A 20,590-nucleotide genomic window follows, 5' to 3' on the forward strand; every position below is an offset into this window, starting at 1 on the left:
TACGGCCACAGCCCCTGGCCCCGCCCCGCCCCGGGCAGCGCTCCCAGCAGGCAGCAGAGGGGAGCATGACGTACCACTGACGTCAGCGCGCACACGTCGCGGAGCGCAGGGTGGCGCGGAGCTCGCAGTGTGGTGGGTGCGGGACACGCCCTGCTCAGTGACCGGGTGTGGGACACGCAGGGGCAGCACACGCATGGTACCGGTTAGCCGCTCATGAAAACCAAGCACAGTGGATGCAAGCTCTGTTAAAGGCTGCTGCGTAGAGCTTTCACACAGCCAAGTGTAAAAAATACAGTGGAAGAGTTGTAGGCTGTTGGGAAAAAAAGCAACTTTAAAACAAGGGCACAAAATATAATAAAGATTGATTTGCAGTATGAATCACTTGTGTCCAAAGCTTTCAAATGGCTGTGCACATAACGAAGACAACTGGGTACGAACGGGTGAACAACACAGGTGGGAGAGCTCCTGAGGCCCTGCATTTAAACAGGTCTCCACAACACCCACCTTAAGGAGAGATGGTTGTAGACCAGTAAAACACTCTCTACTGTTAAAAAGAGATTTACTGGCTGTTTCCTTTTGTTCTACATTTCTAAGCCACCAACCATTAGAGCTTCAGGGGAAAAAAGACACATCTCAAATGCTGGTTTGGCTAACCTGAGCTGTTTCCCAGGTCACCAGCGTGCATGTTTACGCAGCAGGGACAGTACCAGATGGTGCAGAGCCTGCACTGGAAGCTGCCGCCCCTGAGCTGCCAGGACAACCTGGGGGTCTCGCCCATTCCAGCATTAAAAACTGATGGTTAGTTAGGCTGTAGGTAATGTTGATATAAGGAAAGCAAGTGGCTGGAAAACAGAGGGTTAAGATACTTTTAGGTCTAAGACGGAGAACAATGTTTGAGTTGTAAGTCTGTGGCGTGATAACAGAGTTTAGTAGTCTTACTAACGAGAGTGAATTACTTCTTTCCATCCTTCTAATGAGTGAATTATTTCTTAACATCAGTTAGTTTGGAGACAACGACTGCTAAACATTTGCTAGCTTAGGATACTCCTTGTCTGCCCATCCTGTTCTGCTTGCAATAAATTTTGTAGGAAGGTCACACTGTTCTAAATCTTTGCCAGCTATCAGAAACTTACAGATATGGCTGGTTTCAGCTAGTTTTGTGATTACTGGGGCATCCAGCTGTGCCAAAGGTGTGCACCGTAAGGAAGACTGCTTACTTCATCTTGAAGACCCCTGCCCATAACCATCAGAGGGCAGTGTGCAAGCATCAAAAGGGAGGAGACTTATGAAAATGAGTACCTAAACTAATTGTAATATCCCCACCACTCTCTCAGGAACCTAATGAATATGCATGTTTGTGTGCAATAAATATCTGCTTGCTTAACCCCTCAGTGTGCAAGTAATAAACATATCTGCTTTATAACTCTGAGTTGTAGAGTCTGGTTTTGTGCTTCAGTGTCTAAACACCTCTTTTTTTTAACATGGAGGAGCTGTGAACTTTGCAGCGAGGCAGTGCACTGATGGGATGCCCTGTGCCACTCAGAAGTCTGTAATACTGCAGGGCTTTCCTGTAAAGCTGCATTTACAGTACTTGTTAAAGCAATAACTTATTACAGGATTTTACTTAATACTGACAAACATTAATCTACTCTATCAAAATCCTTTGGATTAAAAAAAAAAAAAAAGAAAAATTAACAAACCCTCACAGTACGAGAAACAAAGCCTAGGTTAAAGGTGAAGTTATTATGCTTGATTACGCCCGTATTCATCCCTGTTTATATGCATCCAGACTTTGTAAATAAATGGTTTGACAATTCTAGCATAGAAGACAAACTAAAAAAAGTTGTGTTTAATTTAAAAAATGCTGCTGAAAACTTTCACAAGGAACGTTTTAGAGACATACCCTGAACGCTTTCATCCCTGAGGACTTAACTTTTTCCTCCACTTGATCTCTCCTTTTTTTTTCTTTTTTCCTTACAAAGCTGTTAGGATTTTATTCAAGACCATAGCAATGTTCAACATCAGTACTGAAATAATGAGATATCCTCATCTGGCATGCTGATTGCTTGAATTGTTTCCACTACTGGATTCCGTAATTATACCTGCCAACACTTAACAGCCATTAGCGCTACCACCAGTGTAGAACTCTCAACAAGAATACCACAGACATCCTCAGTCAGGTCCTTGACTGCTGCTAGCCTATGCTGCAATGAAATATATTTTGAACCATTTTGAATTTTCAGAAAATTAGCTTATGAACATGCTATGGACTTTCGTATGAACTGCAGCATCAAAGGGCTTCACGGCTACATATTTGTCTTGTGCTGCCTCCACCCAGGTAATGTCACACTGGGGACAGCAGCCATGGGAAGCTGAGCAATTCAGACAGGCAGCACCTCTGGAGACACAGGTGCTGTTTACAGCTCAGAACAACCAGTGAACCATTTCAAAGTACGGCTGCACAAAAATACGGCAAATGGCTTCAAATTCTACCCTTGTGATTTTGTTAATAAACTGTAGTTTCCTTGCAAAATACGAGAAACAGCAAAACTTGAGGCCAAACGCTGTGCAGTCATAGCACAGGCCCGGACTTCACTGCAGTGAAGATGTGACAAATTTTTGAAATACTAATATTGTCTACTTGCAGCAAGATGAAGTGGCCTCCTTTTTTTTATTTTTTAAGAAGTCTGAATGTTACCTAACGTACAAAATACTGTACAAATTAAAGCTAAAATTTATTTAAGTCAAAGTGTTTTGGATTGTAACTGTTCTGAACAGAGATACGTACCTGTGTGTACTTCCATTTCAAGACTTCAGCCCCACCCTGTTGGACAGAAATTTCTCCTTAATTCTTCATATTTATTTCCAGTCTTCCTAGAATGCTGGGTAAAAAAAAATGAAATACAACAATAAAAATATTTTTGTAATTTCTGGCAGGCTGGAACTTTAGACAGTAATAAATGATATAATTTACTGACACCATGAGAGGTATAATGCATGTCAACATCGTTCCTCTGTATATCGTCAGTATTTTCAAAGATTTCTCTCACATGTACTTAATTACTACAAGTTAGAAAAAAATATCTCCTGAAATAATAGTTTTTCTTAGGGAAACGTTAACTGAAACTTACCTTTGTCATCAGAGACTACTAACCATCAGAAGTCCTTGCTGTATTTTTTTTAATAGAAAAATGTCATTTTACAAATAATGAGTGATTATAAAATACAGTGATTGAGATTTTCTCACTGTTTAGTTCTGGAATGATAGTATTTTTATTTCCTTTCCTCTGACTGTTGGCATATGAATGATACCACCTGCCTGTAGAACATGAGGGACATTTAGGTGAGGGAGGAGAGTAATTTTGTAGACTCCCACAGCTACACTGGTATAATAAGTCTCGTCCACAGAATGTTTCAGAAATGTAGATGTAAAATATGAAATGCCGGTCAACTACAGCAGTGTAAATCCCCTATTACACTGATACAGCTTTCTTATCTTGAGGATAATTACAAGCGTAAAAGAACTACATCAGAAACTGTTTATACAACTATTAGTAACTTCCGCTTCACAAGTTTAACAATATGCTGCAGATTCCTTTATATTAACCATGTACAGCAGTTACAGTTCATCTCACTACAGCTTAAATGAAGGCATTAAGAAGTACACGTTCATTCTGAAAGTGTAACAGTACTGTCAGACAGACCAAAAAACTAGAAATATATTACTGATTATGTCAGAAATAATTTTCTTGTAGACAAGATACAAACAGAACAGGAATTTGGGTGGGACACATTGTTAGTAATCTCATCTAATCATCCAGCTACTGTTTCAAAAAAAATTCAAAGGAGTGCAAGAAATGGAACACTAATACTGTGCCTAGATTGTCTGTTCCTTGGAAAAAGTTTCACTGAAAAATAAGTCCTGGTTATATTTTTCATTTACAGACTAAGAAGATTTGGTTGTAAAATTAGAAGACATGATTTTCCTTGTTTTTGTTTTTTAATTGTTACTGTTTTTTAATCTATGATTTTTTATGATTTTTCTAGGAGACCTGCTAAAAATACTTTAAAAAAATACTATTAGGGAACCTGCAGGACTTCCAAGGAAAAAAGAAACAGGAGAATGTGAGAACAATGCTCGTATGTGTGTTTATATCACCTGTGTACAGATTTGAGAAAGCAGCAGCTCAGACAGGATTCTCACGATCTGAAGACAAAATTCAGACGGGAGTGAGAAGGATACCAATGAATCACTGAAGTGCAATGACAGATTAGAACAAGGCAGCCAGAAGACAACTTACTCTCAGGAGAAATGTCCAGGCCTGTATAAAATAGATGAAAAATACGAGTAGTAAGTGCTGTGTACATAATTGAAAGATTTAGTAATGCAGAATTTTAAGAGAAAGATTCAAAAGGTACTTCACTGCCAACATCCTCACCCTGGAACATCAGGTGCATCTTTATTTCACATTAAGTCAACTTTTAGACCAGAACCTAGACCATATATACTCCTTTCTGACTCTAGCTACTAGAAGGCTGGAATAACTGCTTACATTGTTTGTATGACACCAGACTAACAGGGAATTGATTCCCAGAAAAACATTCTTGGTTTTTCTAAAGTCTTAATATTCTATTTTAGAGCTTAACACTAAAACTTAACTTTTGCTGCTGAAAGCCACAGGTTTAATCCTTACACAGACAGCATTATTTTCATATATTGAGGCCGACATCATGGGTAGTCAAAGAATATGTTTAATAAAAAATAATTAAACTTCCATTTGCTCTATAGAACATCATAGAAAGTAATTCAATAAATTACAAATGACTTTTTAAGACGCTTGTTCAACTACAGAAAGCAAATTCAGACTACACAGAACACAACTGGCAAATATTGCAAATGTCCGAAAAAAACCTGGACTAAGACTTGGATCATGAAGCCTGAAACAAGGGATAGAAATACAAGGCAATAACAGCTAAGGTTCTTTTAGTAACTACCAACACACACTTTATCATCACCTTTGATATTCTTTTAACTTCAGTATTAGTGTAATTCTACTGAGGTTTCCTTATAACCCTTAACTTTATACAACCATATTTGCATATAGTTTAATTGATAGTGGGACATTTTTTCCCCTTCTGGTTCAAACCGATTAAAAATAAATCCAGTATATTAACGTTCAAGTCTACATCAGCCTTCATGACTTGAAATTGTAATTGCCTTACTACATAGAAAGAATCACTAGAATGATAACCAAACTCACTTGACCATAATTAGGAAAATACTTTCTTTCATAAATCTGATATAAATTAGGGTTTAGCCACAAGATTTAGGATTTGTTTTGAGGGGGAGGGGTGGGAAGTGATGGTATTGTTGACATACTCCATCAGCAAACTGAGTTAATAACTGTTTGTAAAACTTTGGCTATTTCATAGATGAATCCTAGTTAATTAAAAGTGCTATATTACAAAGGGCAAAATATTAAATAAGTAGTTTTTTTTTTTCCCCATGATGAAGAATTGCTACCCCCTTCTCTTGGCAGTTTTTAATTTTCACTATTGCTAAGACACTGCGTGAAGGGCCAAAAATCAGAATATTATTTGGGAAAATATGTAACCACCACAATCCAAATGGTACTTGTATAGCTGTGTAATTACATGTAATACTGCTTCTAATCATGGGGCTAGTTATTTTGCACATAAACTTATATTTCATTGGTAAAGTTCTCGATAAAAAACAACACAGTTGTTTTACTGTACAAGCAAGCAACAGAACTATATCAAAATATACAGTTTTTTAATTATTTTTTAATTTATCCCTTTGTAAAGCTTTTTCAATGAACTTCTACTAGTACCTTTATTTATTTTCTCTTAACACTTTCCTATTCTTGGACCACGAACGATGTGACCATGGTCAACTGAAGTTTCAGTCAGTTCAGAACTTCCGTAAATGTGAATCTGGGCCTCAACTGTGTCAGAGTAATAGCAGCTTAAGAAGAAGGAGGAATCATATCACACATCAAATCTTACACAGATCTTATATAGTAAAGGGTTCTAAGGATTTGGACTTAGACAGATGCCTTATGCCCCGTTACTGTGGTTTCTAGGAATAATTTGTCTTCCTTACTATTCAAAGTGCTTTTTCTTCAGTGGGTAACTCAGCATAACATAGGAAAGTGATATCCCAAAAATGATTTTGGGTAATATTTAATAGTCAGATTTAAATCTGCAGAGAAGTTTAAACTCAAAAGGAGTTCAAAACTATCTATACTTTAATTTACCATTACTAAAACTGGTAACTGCAGGAGGCTTTATGACATAAAACACAAATAGAAATCTACACAAACAAAGCAAACAAACAATTTTTACATGAAGTATGCAGTGTTGAAAGTTCTTTTCAGTGGCACTTTATGAAAGTTTGCCTCTTCTGAGTCTTGGGGAAACTACTCCTCATTTTGTGACTTGCAATTCTGCAGAGGGGACCCAAAACTTTGCAAGGTGTAAACTAAATAGATCTACATGGTGCCAAGTAGCATGAGGTAAGACAGTTTTTGCTCTAATTTCCCCTTACTGCTGTCAAAAAAGAACAGCTGTAATAAGGGGAAAAAAAAACCAAACCCAACAGTCTTATCTCAAGTAACTTAGATTTTAACATGATATACAGGATGTCTTTAGAAAACAAAACAAAACCTGAAAACAAGTAATAGAAACCAACGTAAACTTCCTAAACTAACTCAGCTGAGGTAACAGGTAGCCAGTTTAATTGGCTGACTGGGAAAAATTTATCTTCGTTTAAACACACTTGTACCTGAATTGGAAACAGCAGTGCATCACAACACTAGAGCATTTTCATGTAATTAAAGCAATGGATGGTGATGTAGATTCTACAGCTTTCATGACATTCATTAGCTGCCCAAATTATTGCTGAGTTTTGATCTGTAAATTATAAGTGTCGAGGAGGCTGTAAAACTATATTCAAATTAAATCAATAATATGCATAAAGTATTCTGTGTTCACTGCAAATATATTAAATATACAGCTCTTACTTGAGCATTATTTTCATAAAATTAACCCCCAACAAAATTATAATGCCTTTTGTTGTAATTTTACACCATTGTGTATTTGATAGTACATACAAGTTCAGAAACTTATGAACTTCAAGAAATATTACATGCAAAACGTCTCTGAAAGCAGTTTGCACTTCTAAACAAATACTGAAATGTTCGGTCAGTAAATCATTGATGCACTCAACACTGGTTATTTACAATGAAATAAAGAATAAATTCAAAATCAGTTTATAATTTAAGTGCAGAGTCTGGGGTCAGTCTTCATCGCTAGAATCTGAATCCTCAGATGAAGACGATGTACTATCAGATCCAGATGAAGCATCTGCTTTCTCTGAACCCTCATCTGTGCTGTTTTCATTGTGAGAGCTTGGCTCTGTTCCCCCTTTGTCTTCCTGATCTCTAACCCTAGAATTTTGCTCCTTTTCTTCTGTGGGCTTCGCTGAGCCTTTGTCATTGCTTTCACTGTTCTGTACATCAAAAATATTAGACTGAGACAAAGCTGGGATATGAAGATTAAGGCCTGGAGTGAGAAGCATCCCTGGGTAAAGTATGTTGGACAGAAGTAAAGGGTTTAGAGAGAGAGGATTGGCAGCTGCAGCAGCAGAGGATGTTGAGGGAGAACTTGAAACAGAATTTTCACCACCAATATCTGTATTTTGATCTTCTGTCCTTTCTTTCCTTGTGTCTGCCTCCTTTAAATCACTTCCCTTTTTTTCCTCTGAAACAGATTCTGTAGACTTTGTGAGAAGTCCTCCCATGCCTAGCAAGTTTGGTAATCCAGCCATCCCTGACAGCAGCATGGGGAACATGGCAGCCATGTTCTTTGCTTCTCTTGCAGCAGTTAAACCAGCTGGCATTCCCATTAATCCTGCTGTCACTTGCAGCGACTGCAGGTTTTGCTGTAAGGCCTGAAGACTGGACAGATCCACTCCGGGAAGCAATCCATTAGCTAGCAGAGGGTTAACTGATACGCCCGCAGCGGTGGCAGCTGCTGCAGCTGCTGTAGCCTTAGCAATCTCACTCTTGGGGCGCCTTCCTCGCCGGCTCACTTCTTCCCGCACAACAGGTCCAGTGAGAATACGGTCAAACATGCCTTCTGGAAGAAATCCCTGCAAGAGACACATTGAATATTTTCAGGATTTTGAGTGCTTACGAATGGAAAAGGAAGAGCAAACAAAAGACCCCAGCATGCAGTAGCATGGTCAAAGATAATGCTGGTATGTTAGCATAGCAGCTTCATCTCCAGACAGCTCACTGGAATTTGTGGTGACTCTGGGCTATCAGGTCTCAAATGTCTGAACACCCATTTCCACAGTGAGGTCTACACAGGCATCTTCTCAGACCCTCTGCTAATTCATCCCTAGAGGTTTGTTTGCAGAACAAGCCAAATACAGCTAATGACAGGAGTAATCTCAATTCAAGATCTAAACCAGAACTACTTTATGATATTACCACACTGGAATAATCTTGTCAGTTTAATGAAAAAAAAACCAACCAAAAAAATACCCCTCTATTTAAAGTTAAATATAAATGTGTGATTGCACACAGACCAACAATCCCCGAGCTTTTTCTATTACTGCTAGTGTCTTTTTAACATCCTCTTATTTCACCTCATCCATAAACTTAATGAACGCTGAAGTTCTATTAAAATAAAATTTAGAGCACTTCTTTTTAGGGCTTGCGCAGTATTACTTCACCAGTGTAAGCCCTCCTACCTAACAATAAAGAAAGATTTGTAATGGACACTAATATTCTCTTTGAAATGCACCATCTTGAAAATTTCTCTTGTAAATGGCAACGGCAAGATCAACTATTACTCACCTCCATACTACAGTAAAGATTTTTTCATTCCCCCCCGCCCCCCCCAGCAAATATCCCTAATTTAAACTAGCCTAATGGAACTAGAGGAATTCACAGCTCATGCTCTGTTCTTCTGTTTTGTGGATAACCACTAAATTCTAGAAGTAACTCTGATCTTATTTATACCTCTATTCACTGCAGTCTAATCCTGTTCCTAGTTACCTATTTTCATACCAGAATGTCCCACAAGGGTACTGGAAAGACTGGCATTTAGAATTGCACAGAAAGATTACAGGTTCTGCTGACAACAAACTAGAAAAAACATTTAACTTGGTAATTTCTTTGCCAGAGGCTGAAGGTGTAGCATAAATATATTTTGTAGCATAAACTACTACACTCATAGACATGTTAGTAGTCTATGTCTATTATTTAGTTATTAGTTATTTAGTCTATTAGTTACTAATAGGAATATTAGTATTATACTAATAGACATAATTGACACGTAAGTAGGCAAGGAAATAGACTTCACAAGGATATTGACAAAACCATCTTCACTTCTGTTAGACACATAGAATGAAGGATTAACTGGATTACGAGAAACCATTATTATACAATATAACTTCTTAAAATTCAGAATATGTTCTTATCTTCAAAGCAAACGGGGAATGAGCTCAGAACCATACACCGTATTTGAGCCAATGACACTTAAGGAGATACCAGCTATATAACAGTAGTAGAAAATAGCTGTATTAATGCCTGTTTTAAATTTTTACTGAGTACAGTAATTTATTAAAGGTGCACAATGAAAGTTAATGAATTAAAAAGTAAAATAAATATTTAAAATTATATTAATCTCCCAAACCTTCAAGGCTACATTTAAGAGATGAGAAAGTCACAGTATGATAGTGCTTTCACCCAAATCTCTAATTTGGGGTTGCCCGCCACTGTCCCTCCCTTCCTCCTACTCACAGCTGTGCCAACAACCCAGTTTAGGGAATTGAGCTGGCAGAAAAAAGCTAACCATTGACTCACAATCCATATTTAATATAATACCAGAACTGCTTTTTTTCCTGCTTGCCATGTTTTTAAGATACATTTCATGTCATTGTTATCTTGTTCTGCAAATACTCACAGACTGTTTTACAACTTCTCCCCATTCAGGAGCCACTCCATACTCTGGATTTTCTTTCAAGAACCTGCACAAATCCTTCAGAGGAGGAGCAAAGGCACCCCCAACCTGGGAAGCAGAAGACAGGAAATACTCATTCATAAGAAGAAAAGGTAACAGTCACACCTGACACCATTTCATTTTTTGCCTTTTATGCAGAACAATACAAATAAAGTCTAACTTGAAATTATCAGTGAGTACAAGACAGCTTTTCAGTGATTCCTCATGGTATATGTGACATATTCTTGATTTGTACCAAACCTACTAAACTCAAACTCATCTATTAAACTTGTACTTTGCAACTTCAATATTTCACATTCTGACTAATGTTTAATATTAGACATTATTCAGACATGGAATAAATGGAAGAACAACCCCATAAATAGAGAACAATAGTGGCCAAGTCTTAGCAAGAAGGTTGTAACTACAATCCGGTTAAACCTTTCCTTTATCCACTAAACAGTCATAATTCTATCCTCTCAGTCAACTTCTAAAAATACTTAAGAGACTGTGCTTCTCTTGTGAATTTTTTTTTTTTTCATGCAAAAAAGGCCAAGATTGCTAGGCAGGATGTCCTAATGAAAGCTGACTTTCCCAGGAAAGTCAGCTTTCAAATTAATCATATTGTTAATATCCAGAAAGAAAGAACAAATGGTAGAAAAAAAGAAAGGAAAAAGAATTCCAGCTTCTACTGTGTTCTCTCTATGAACTGCAACTTAGCAGCTCACATTTTCTAGGCCACTTCTGGTCCCCTCATTACCTGCTACTAGATGTAGAACTGAACTTAGAAAAGAAAATGAATCGGATTGAGTCTGGTGATTCAGAAAAGTGCAGGACAGTTTATAAGTGCGAAAATTAAGATTAATAAACTAACAAGATTCTCAATTATGGAATGGAGATTTATTAGAGAAGAAAAAGCCATTATGAAAACACAGACTTTTAGAGCTAGCAGGGATCAAATATCTCACTACTTGATTGTCAATTTTGAAAAGATTCCTCAGGGCATGGCTTATTGTAGAGCAGCCCAGGGGCTGTTTTTCAAGAGACTAGCACCACACAGGTTCCTCTGTAGAGCTGCTGTCTCACTGCACTGAAGAGATGAGAGACTCTCAAAATTCTGCCTAACCCTCCTCTACAGATGCACAAAGCTTCTGACCCTAATACAGCAGCATATAAACATTTCCTGCTTTCATCAGAACATGTATTTCACTGGCCGTACCTCAAGGGCACAAATCTTCCAATATATTGTTTTCAGTTCTATTTGAACATAAACTACAGGGTAAATTTCCAGCCATATCTTACATATTTGCATAGTTGCAAAACATTTACAGAAAGATTGTGACTTTCTTGCTCTGTGCCAAAACTTTAAACCAAAACCCTTTCACTTATACACAGTATTTTAGCAAGTGTAGTATACAGGGGTTCTTCTTTTTAGGTAACTTTTCATCTGGGGAACATCAGAATGGGAACAGTAAGATAAATACCTTTCTTGCATTTCTTCTATTTATGAGCTGAACACGTTCTTCACCAGTCAAACTATTAACATCCAGTTTATTAGGGTTTCGACAACGGTGTCTTTTTTGTTTGGGCCTCCCATCATGCAGCTGCATCCTCTGTTATAAAGAAATCAAAAAGCCCACTATCTTTCTGGTATAACTTTAAAAAATGCAAAGAAACCTGTGCATTCTCTTGAATCAGGCATTCATTTGAAGTCATCATCGATTTCAGAAATATTTTAGTAACAATACTAATTTACTAATCTCAATCATGCAATATGCAGCCAGTAAACATCACTAAACCCTCTCACTGGTGCCTCTATCCATCGCTTTATTTTAGTAATTTTCAGTTTTCAAAAGTGCTTTAATTGTCAGGAATGTTGCTATTGTTTTGTATTGTAACATGTTTATGGAGAAATAAGGTTATTATTCCAGACACTGTGTACACTGTTTTCTTACATTCTGTTCAACATTACCAAATCTCAGGTTCAGAGGTAGCATGATGAGAATATCATACCCACAGAAACATCACTACCATAGCACCATAATGTAGGTATGAGATACATCCCACAGTAAAGCCTTTAATCCCCTGGCACATCACTGAAGATGCTATTACACATTTTCAGCTCCCATCATTAGTACCAGGGTAACATAAGTTTTCGTATCTAGATGATTTTTTTTTTTTTTAATCTTGGGTTGACGTTAGGCAAAGATCAAGTGTCTTTGCTTAGTATTGCTTTTTTTGGCAATTATTTCTTTGAAGGTGAAGGAAGGCTTTTGGAGCTTAGACTATGTAAAAAGAAATTAACATTCTCCCTTTACTAAACAAAACAGAAGTAATTTCACCTAACATGGAATACAAACCCAAACACATTCTGTGAAACATGTTTTACCACTTAGCTGGAGCAGAGCTAAAGGAATACTCACAGGAATACAAGCTCCTGAATCTTCGACATACCCAGGATGCTCTTTAAGCCACCTTTCCAAGTCTTTCCTTTTGGGGGCATCATCACCTGCAAGCCTTGTTCCATCTTTTAGGTTAATAACAGGAACTGGACTCTCTGCATCAAGCATGCCTTGGGACTGTGTGTGAGTGAGTGCTGGGTTTATTCCTGAAGCAACTTGACTGGAGTTAATCCCCGGATTAACCTGGAGAAATTCAAGACATTTGATAAAGTTCTCCAAAGAAAACAAACCATCACAATTATTTCATATACGATACAATGAAGGTCACAGTCCTGCAGATCATTATGCACATACTGAAGGACTGAGACTACTCGTACCATAAACAGCTCGCTTTAAGTCACTGTACAATCAGGTCCTGTGACAGATGTTAAAGATGTCAGGTGTTGCTAGGTCAAACATCAAGTTTTTAATAACACATTAATTACAGTTTGTCAAAACTAGAATTTACTTTCTAAAATTGTTACAAGTGTTGTATATATCTAATATTTAGTAAAACTCTACCAGTTCTCATTTGTGTAGTCATGAACTGTCAGTGGACAATTTCAGAAAAAAGACCAAACCCAACAGTTTTGAATAATAAAGTTTTTGCTGCATGCTGACAGCTGGTTATGCTCAGTTAAGGAATTAACAGTAATTTGTACCTTATTCTTGGATACAAAAATCAAGCTTACTTACATGGTTAAGCTGTTTATTTCGGTTTATAAAGAGAACATCAACTCCTTCCACATTCTTCCTCCTTCCTCTTCTCTTTTTGACTGGAGGCTGACTGTCGGCTATGACTCCATTGGCACTGGCTGTTAAGTGACTTGAAGTGCCTAATTAATAATGCGGTAAAACAAGTGTCAGATGCTTGAATTGTTCATAACAAAGAACTTGGCTGAATAACAAAAGGAAATTAAATTACTTGATATAGTGCAAGTGCATATAATTTCTACATGTTATATATAACAGAAATTGCCTATGGTTTTATGACTGTTTAAAACACTGTTAGTATCAGGCGCTGAAAAGCCATTTTACCACCTAAGTTTCCTACTACTGTCCTCCTACCCCCTTCAAATAGATCTGTACAGGGAGGAGAGCTGATGAAACCTGCTGATATCACACATGCACAGAAGCAGATAAACCTCAATATATGTTTATAACAAGTTGGGGCCTACAAGGATGCTGAGGAGGGACTCTTCATTAGGGACTGCAGTGATAGGACAAGAGGTAATGGGTTCAAACTTAAACAGGGAAACTTTAGGTTAAATATAAGGAACAAGTTCTTTACTGTAAGGGTGGTGAGGCACTGGAATGGGTTGCCCAAGGAAGGTGTGAATGCTCCATCCCTGGCAGTGTTCAAGGCCAGGCTGGACAGAGCCTTGGGCAACATGGTTTACTGCTAGGTGTCCCTGCCCATGGCAGGAGGGTTGGAACCAGATGATCTTAAGGTCCTTTCAAACCCAAACCATTCTATGATTCTGTGTTGAAAAAGAACAAGAAAGTACAAAATGCAGGTGAAGGGTAGGATATTTGTTTAAATGAAATCTCATCCATGTATGTACACAACCTTAATGAACTACACTCTTTTAATCAAAAGCTGGCTTAAATCAAGCACCCAACTCTAGTAATTCTGAGTATTTTAATCCAAATTGTAGCTGCTTACTTTAGGTTCATTTTCACTTGTCAGTGTATGCCTACTAATATTTTCAAAGAAAATAAGATACAAGCTTTGGCTATAAGCCAAAACCTGATTCTGGACTATTGTCCCTACTGCTTTTTTGCACAAGACACAGGAAAGAATACAAAGAGTGCAAACTGGCATGGGCATATCTTTACTTAGAAGCTAGCCACAGTGAGTTCAGAATTAAACTGATAACTGTGAGTGTACAGTGATGCACTTCATTATCCAGTCTTGTGGGTGTGATTATAATACAGAAATGAATCATTCTAATAAATGAACATTACAGTGACTGACACTGTGAGACAGTACTCATGTGGTCCAACCTCATGCCTCAACTCAGGTTCCTAGTTTCCATAACAGAATGGAGAGTATTTTTCCACACTGTGGTTTAGAGTAAACAACACTGCAAACACCCCTCTTCCACTGCCTGCACAGGGAGATGAGCTGAAGAACCCAGGAGATATGATTTGATACTAACCCTTATTCCCTCTGACATTTTACATACCTGATTTGGGGAGTGATTTAGGGAAGTTGACAAGGCTGTTTTCCGAGGCATTCTGGAGTTCACGTAGTCGAGCCAGGTATTGCTGCTGTCCCAGTGCACCTTCCTCACTTTCAAATGGCCTTTTCTGAGACAGTCCCTGCTTCTGAAAAGTCAATTTCAAACCACCTTCCTGTTAAATAAATGCCAGGGTTAGAAGAGTCTCTTCTGAAGTAGAAATGACTACTTCATAATCAGGATTCTCACATACAAACAATTACTCCAGAAGAACTGAGGGAGAATGAACTTTAAAACAAGCCTGGCTTCTCCTCCATGTAAAAAACAAATCTGAACAGAAATTCCATGGAATTGCTTCTGTGAATATACATTTTAAATTATCTACTATTGTAATTGAAAAATCCAGACACTGAACAGCTGTCTACCTCAATAACCCAGTCTTCAAGAAATGCCAAACCCAATTACAGGAGGAAATTTTCATACATTTTTATGTGCTGTGAACAGGTCTCAAACTACAGATAAGAATAACGTTTGAAGCTTCTAGCCTGCATTTAAACTGGGAAATTTACATATAAGTCTCTTAAAGGCCATGAAATAGTAAAGTGCTTGCTGGATAGGACATGCTGAAATGTCTTAAAAAGAGCCGAACAACAGAAGTAGCTTTTATTACTAACCAGACTTCTTAGAAACAGTGTAAAACAGGCTGTCTGAGGAAGCACCAGAATGACAAAATCTCAATTCAGAGAGAGAAATAATAGCGATTCCTTCCAGTGGCTTATGCAAATTTAAAAAAAAAAAAAGCGGGGGGGAAGGGGGGAACCAAAGCAAAAAACCAAAAAAAAAAAACACAACCAAAACCACCAAATCAAAAAAGCACCGCCACCCACCAAAAAAAAAAAAACAACCCAAACCCAAACCCCAAACACTCAATGCCCAGAAGCAGCAGACCCAAATACCCACAAACAAGTGTGTGAAGGAATTGAGAGTGAGAGCAGGCAGCCACTTGCAGGTATAGCATGCCGCACACCGCAATCGCAATCAGGTCCTAGGGCAATAAAAATAAACATACGTCATTGATTTTCACTGTAAACTCCTTTTCTCGTACATGCTTCTTCACCTTTGACATCTGTGGTGATTGATCGTATTCTTCTTTAACACCCGCAAGAGGGGGTGTCGGTGCACTTGGCTCAATGTGATCTGCAGCAGCACCTGGGCTATCCAGAAGCTTGGTTGTGTAGAAAGAGGCCACTGTGTTACTGTCATAGCTCCTTCTTGATGAAGGCCATTTACCTTTCAACACTGTTTGACAAATACTGTCAAGTCGATTAATCATAACTCGATCCTATAAACCAGAGAAAAATTTTCTATGAGTAATGCTTACCAACACTGTACATACTACATTTACGTATTATCTTCTAATTCTACAAAGAAGGGAAATCATAACATTCTTAATCACTGGACTTGGACTTAAAATATTTCTATTTTTTAAGTTCCTGTATTTGTACCAATCCCCTGTAAAAGTTTGTGAAAGTCACCTCTGTACTTAAATTTCACCACCTGTAAACAAGTATGCCACTGCTTTCATCACTTAGGCACTTAGTGTTACCACCTTTTCAAAGTATACTTTAGAAATCTCATTAATTTCACAAATTCCCTCATGGAATCATATAGTTAAATTTTAACACAGAAGCTGTTTCACACCAGTGCTTCAGCTAGCCTATACTTTAACATGACTTAAGATTTTGCAATGTATCTGAAGGAGTCCTACTACTATTCAAGAATTCTTATTTATTTTTTTTTTAATATTTAGCTTAACTGATTTCTTGCTACTTCATTTTTACATTCTTCTGGATTACACTAAACAATTCCTCTCACAGACTTAAGATCATGCATCTTAAATAGGCTTCCTTTTCAGTTTTGTTTCCTATGTGCACATTCTCTCTTTTACAGATACACCTGTACAACTGATGAACAAAATGCTTTGTGAAAATTTTATTGTAAATTTTATTGTAATTCACCACAAACAAAATCCTGTTTTCTTTTTCCAAAATCTTTCTACACCTCAGTGGTATGGTTTTAACATATAATGGAATACTAATGTCACATCTCACCTTCACCTACAACTTTGGTTTTCAAAATAGTACCATAAACTTGCCTTTGGCCAATAAGATGCAGCCAAAACGTATCCACCTTGTAGGAGATAACTTGAACTCGGTGTCCCATTGTTCATCTGGAAACTATCCTGTGTCTCATCTTGTGTTGTACTCAGAGAGGCTACACTCTCTTCATCATATGCTTTTATATGTGGGGTTCCTTCTGCTAAATAAAAACACTAACATCACTTGATGTCATAAGGAAGCTAAACACTCATTTAAGAAGTTCAGGTGAACGAAACACACAACAATGTTCAGAGAGAGTCCAAACACAAGTGAAACTGAAGAACTAATCTGTTAGGTTTTTCAGGATGACTGTTGATCCTTTACTAGGAATTTAAATTCCACTCATACGCCTGTTTATTTGTTAAGAGCTCAACATGTCATAGAATCATAGAAACATAAAATAGTTAGGGTTAGAAAGGACCTTATGATCATCTAGTTCCAACCCCCATGCCACGGGCAGGGACACCTCACACTAAACCATGTCACCCAAGGCTCTGTCCAACCTGGCCTTGAACACTGCCAGGGATGGAGCATCCACAACTTCCCTGGGCAACCCATTCCAGTGCCTCACCACCCTTACAGTAAAGAACTTCTTCCTTATATCCAATCTAAACTTCCCCTGTTTAAGTTTTAACCCGTTACCCCTGGTCCTATCCCTACAGTCCCTGTCAAACATTTATCTATTTGGAAACAGACATGCTTCACAGTAATCTGACAGACAGTCCTTACTTACTTTAATATACTTCCTTTGTAAGCCAACATGCATTAAAATCACAGAATCATAGAATAGTTAGGGTTGGAGAGGACCTTAAGATCATCAAGTTCCAACCTACCTGCCGTGGGCAGGGACACCTCACACTAAAACATGTCACCCAAGGTTCTGTCCAGCCTGGCCTTGAACACTGCCAGTTACAGAATAAAACTGAAAGGAAAGATGTCTATCACCAGGAGATGGCAAATCAATTGGGATGCTACTTTAAAAAGATATTCAGGATAGAATCCTGGATATTCCACGTCTTGGGACACTTGTGTTCGTATCATTTCATTTTTAAAATGTTAATGACCAAGGATTTCTTCTTAGCATCCTTCCAGTGTATCCTCTGTTACACTTCTCATTGCTATTTTACTTTTGCCTCCACCCAGAGAATAGTGCAAGTTTCACTATGACATAGGAGAATAGTCAGGTGCTACCTAAAAATGTAAGTACTACCTCTGCAGAGTACTAGTACTGAGGGACATTTCTATAGAACTCAAATTTGCCCTTAACAGTAGCTACGTATTGAGTCATCTGATATAATTCAGCTCTCGTTAAAACATGTTTCAAACGTGAGAAGTATGCCAAGGGTCTGTTATCATCACTGTACAAGTTATGAAATAAAACCTGGTCTTAAAATTAAGGTGCAGATGATGTTAAGAGAGTTTTCCAGCATTTGCCAATCTATTGTCAACACCAACTTACAGCAAAATAGCCAAAAGAAGAAGGGCTGACTGATTTATAAGACACTGCACTCTGAGGATGGCACAATTACTTGCCTGAACAGACTGAGACAGCAGAAATTAAGCCTAATATTTGGACTTGTATCACGTTATAGTACCCACCATCTAGATCTAAATATTTATGTTGAATAAGCACCCTTTTTCTCTCACTGTTTTAATGTTTGCATACGACTGTTTCCTCTGAAAAGGTTCTTACACTGCTACAAGCAGTGGCATCTTAATTATTTTGTTTCAGTGGCATTTTACTTGCCCAGTAATCATTTTCCAAGTAATTAACCCTATAGTTTCCATTTGTCATTTCCACAAACTAGAGGATCCATCTGATTAACATAATGTTTTTTTCCCTGAGATAGGGGGAGGTGGACGGGGGAAGATTATTCACTTCTGTGTAATGCCACTGCCTAAACTTTCCTCCTCCTTTTTCTATTCCCATTTTTCATCACAGTAGAGAGATCTTTCCACATTCTAAGTTTCAAGGGGCAAGAGTAGAGGAGACTTCATAGAATAAAAATAAGGTTTACTAAAAATTTTAAATCACTTCACTGATGACAGGTTTTTGCTTCTACTTTGAAGCTTTCAAGAGCAGTTTCTGGGTTTTTTGGTCCTGTGCTCTACAGTCACCTCAGTCTTTTCTAGCCAGGTACACAGTGTTTGAAAACACTCAGTGCAAATAAACTGCTTGGCCACTTCCAGTTTACAAGAAAAAGCAGCTCGTGTTACTCCATAGCCTGGCCAGCAGGAAACCTGCAGATTACATGAAAGCACAATGAGTAAGCTCCAAAGACAGGTGAGCAAAAGCAAAAAAGCAAGGAGGGAAAATCAAAAGAATCTCTGCATTTAAGAAGAAAAATAAATGGGAGTAAGGAATACACACAGAATATATATTTCCAGAAAACACAGCTGCTCAACTGCCCTCCTAGATGTGAACCACACGCATGGTGAGCTTGCTTAGAGAATCAGTCAACAAATCTCAAGTATCTCATCCAAGGCACTGATATGAAGCAAAGAAAATGCTGTATCCCTCAAATTCTTCCAATTCACTTAAAGAATCAAGAAAATATGTTTGTTTCCTTCTATGGGATTCAATATCTTTTTTTTAGACATTTTTCTACTAAGAATAAACTTGTTCAGTTTATACTGCAGAAGTAAGACTACATACACACATACCATGTTTTTGTGCCTCCTCTTCATCACTATCACTCTCTTCAGACGATGATGATGACGACGATGATGATGATGAGGATGATGATGATGAAGATGAAGATGCTGAAGAACAAGATGAAGATGATGAAGAGCTAGAGCCTGATCGGGAGTGTGAACAAGATGATGAAGATGAAGAGGATGAAGAAGATGACCTGGAAGAACAGGATGATCTATCTGAGTCAGAGTCTGAGTCAGAGCTAGATTCAGATCCCCTTTTGCTGACTCTCTGTTTTTTAGAGGCAGGGTTTGGAGCTAGAGGCTCTGTCCTTGCTGCCACCATGCGCCTGTCTGTTTCAGCCTTCACACTAGGTTTGTGGTCTGTATTTTGTATTGCTGTGCCGTTCCTTGGACTCAAAGGTTCACATTTCATTATTGTTTGTGTCTCCTCTGTAGACATAGATTCCTCTTCAGAAAACTGAGGATCCTCTTTCGGATTGTCATTTTTAGCTCTTGTGTCCTCAAAAGCATTCACTTTAGCATCTGACAATCTTGACTGAGGTGTAAGAGGAGAAGCAGATAATGCCATCTGGTACTGATGGAGAAGTGGAGTAGAAGTCCTTGAGAGTGTCACTTTATTTTGATTATAGTTCCTCTGGGCAGACATAAATGAGAGTTCAGGATCACGGAGAATATGATAATCTGTCCTGCTAACTCCATGTTTAGCAGCTCCAATAAGTAAATCCCTATCATGAGTCCCACATTCCCACCAGACAGGTAAGTCTGGGTTTGGCTGGCATAGTTTTAGCCGTTCAAACAACTGTGGGTGTCTAAGGGCCTGTTCCCGCACTTTCCTCAAGAGTTCAATGCGATACAAAGTCCGAGAAGCACGCTCCTCTGTAATTGGTTGGATAAAGATGTTTGGGTCCACGAGCTCTGTATTAAAACAAAGGAAAGAAGACAATTTGGAAAAAGCCTGCACTACAAATCAGTTCTAGGAGGAGATGGCTTTAATTGGTTAATACATGTCTCTCCATTATAAGCTTTCAATTTTACACTTAACATGTTTCCTTATTTCCTTCTTCCCCTTTTTTATATTGGAACACATGGAAGAAAAACCTTCTGAAAATAAGCCCTG

The 20,590-nt window shown here is 38.1% G+C and overlaps 1 protein-coding gene across 2 annotated transcripts in view; it reads right to left on the reverse strand.

Moving 5' to 3' along the window:
• Window positions 1-4,734: 4,734 nt before the first annotated feature.
• The window catches only part of CHD9 (chromodomain helicase DNA binding protein 9), an 80,919-nt gene continuing 65,063 nt past the window's right edge, over window positions 4,735-20,590 (reverse strand). For both annotated transcript variants that reach the window (XM_061469047.1, XM_061469048.1), the window contains 9 exons: window positions 19,480-20,388; window positions 16,812-16,975; window positions 15,726-15,998; window positions 14,663-14,831; window positions 13,170-13,309; window positions 12,456-12,677; window positions 11,517-11,645; window positions 9,997-10,101; window positions 4,735-8,173 (listed from right to left, as the gene is read on the reverse strand). In XM_061469047.1, the coding sequence (XP_061325031.1) occupies window positions 7,319-8,173; window positions 9,997-10,101; window positions 11,517-11,645; window positions 12,456-12,677; window positions 13,170-13,309; window positions 14,663-14,831; window positions 15,726-15,998; window positions 16,812-16,975; window positions 19,480-20,388 (2,966 nt within the window). In that variant the 3' untranslated portion in view covers window positions 4,735-7,318. The remainder of the gene's footprint in view (window positions 8,174-9,996; window positions 10,102-11,516; window positions 11,646-12,455; window positions 12,678-13,169; window positions 13,310-14,662; window positions 14,832-15,725; window positions 15,999-16,811; window positions 16,976-19,479; window positions 20,389-20,590) is intronic.

Source organism: Pezoporus flaviventris, unplaced genomic scaffold (genome assembly GCF_033815535.1).
Source record: "Pezoporus flaviventris isolate CSIRO_AGI_PZ_B2104156 unplaced genomic scaffold, CSIRO_AGI_Pfla_v1 ptg000054l, whole genome shotgun sequence".
Classification (NCBI taxonomy): Eukaryota; Metazoa; Chordata; class Aves; order Psittaciformes; family Psittacidae; genus Pezoporus; species Pezoporus flaviventris.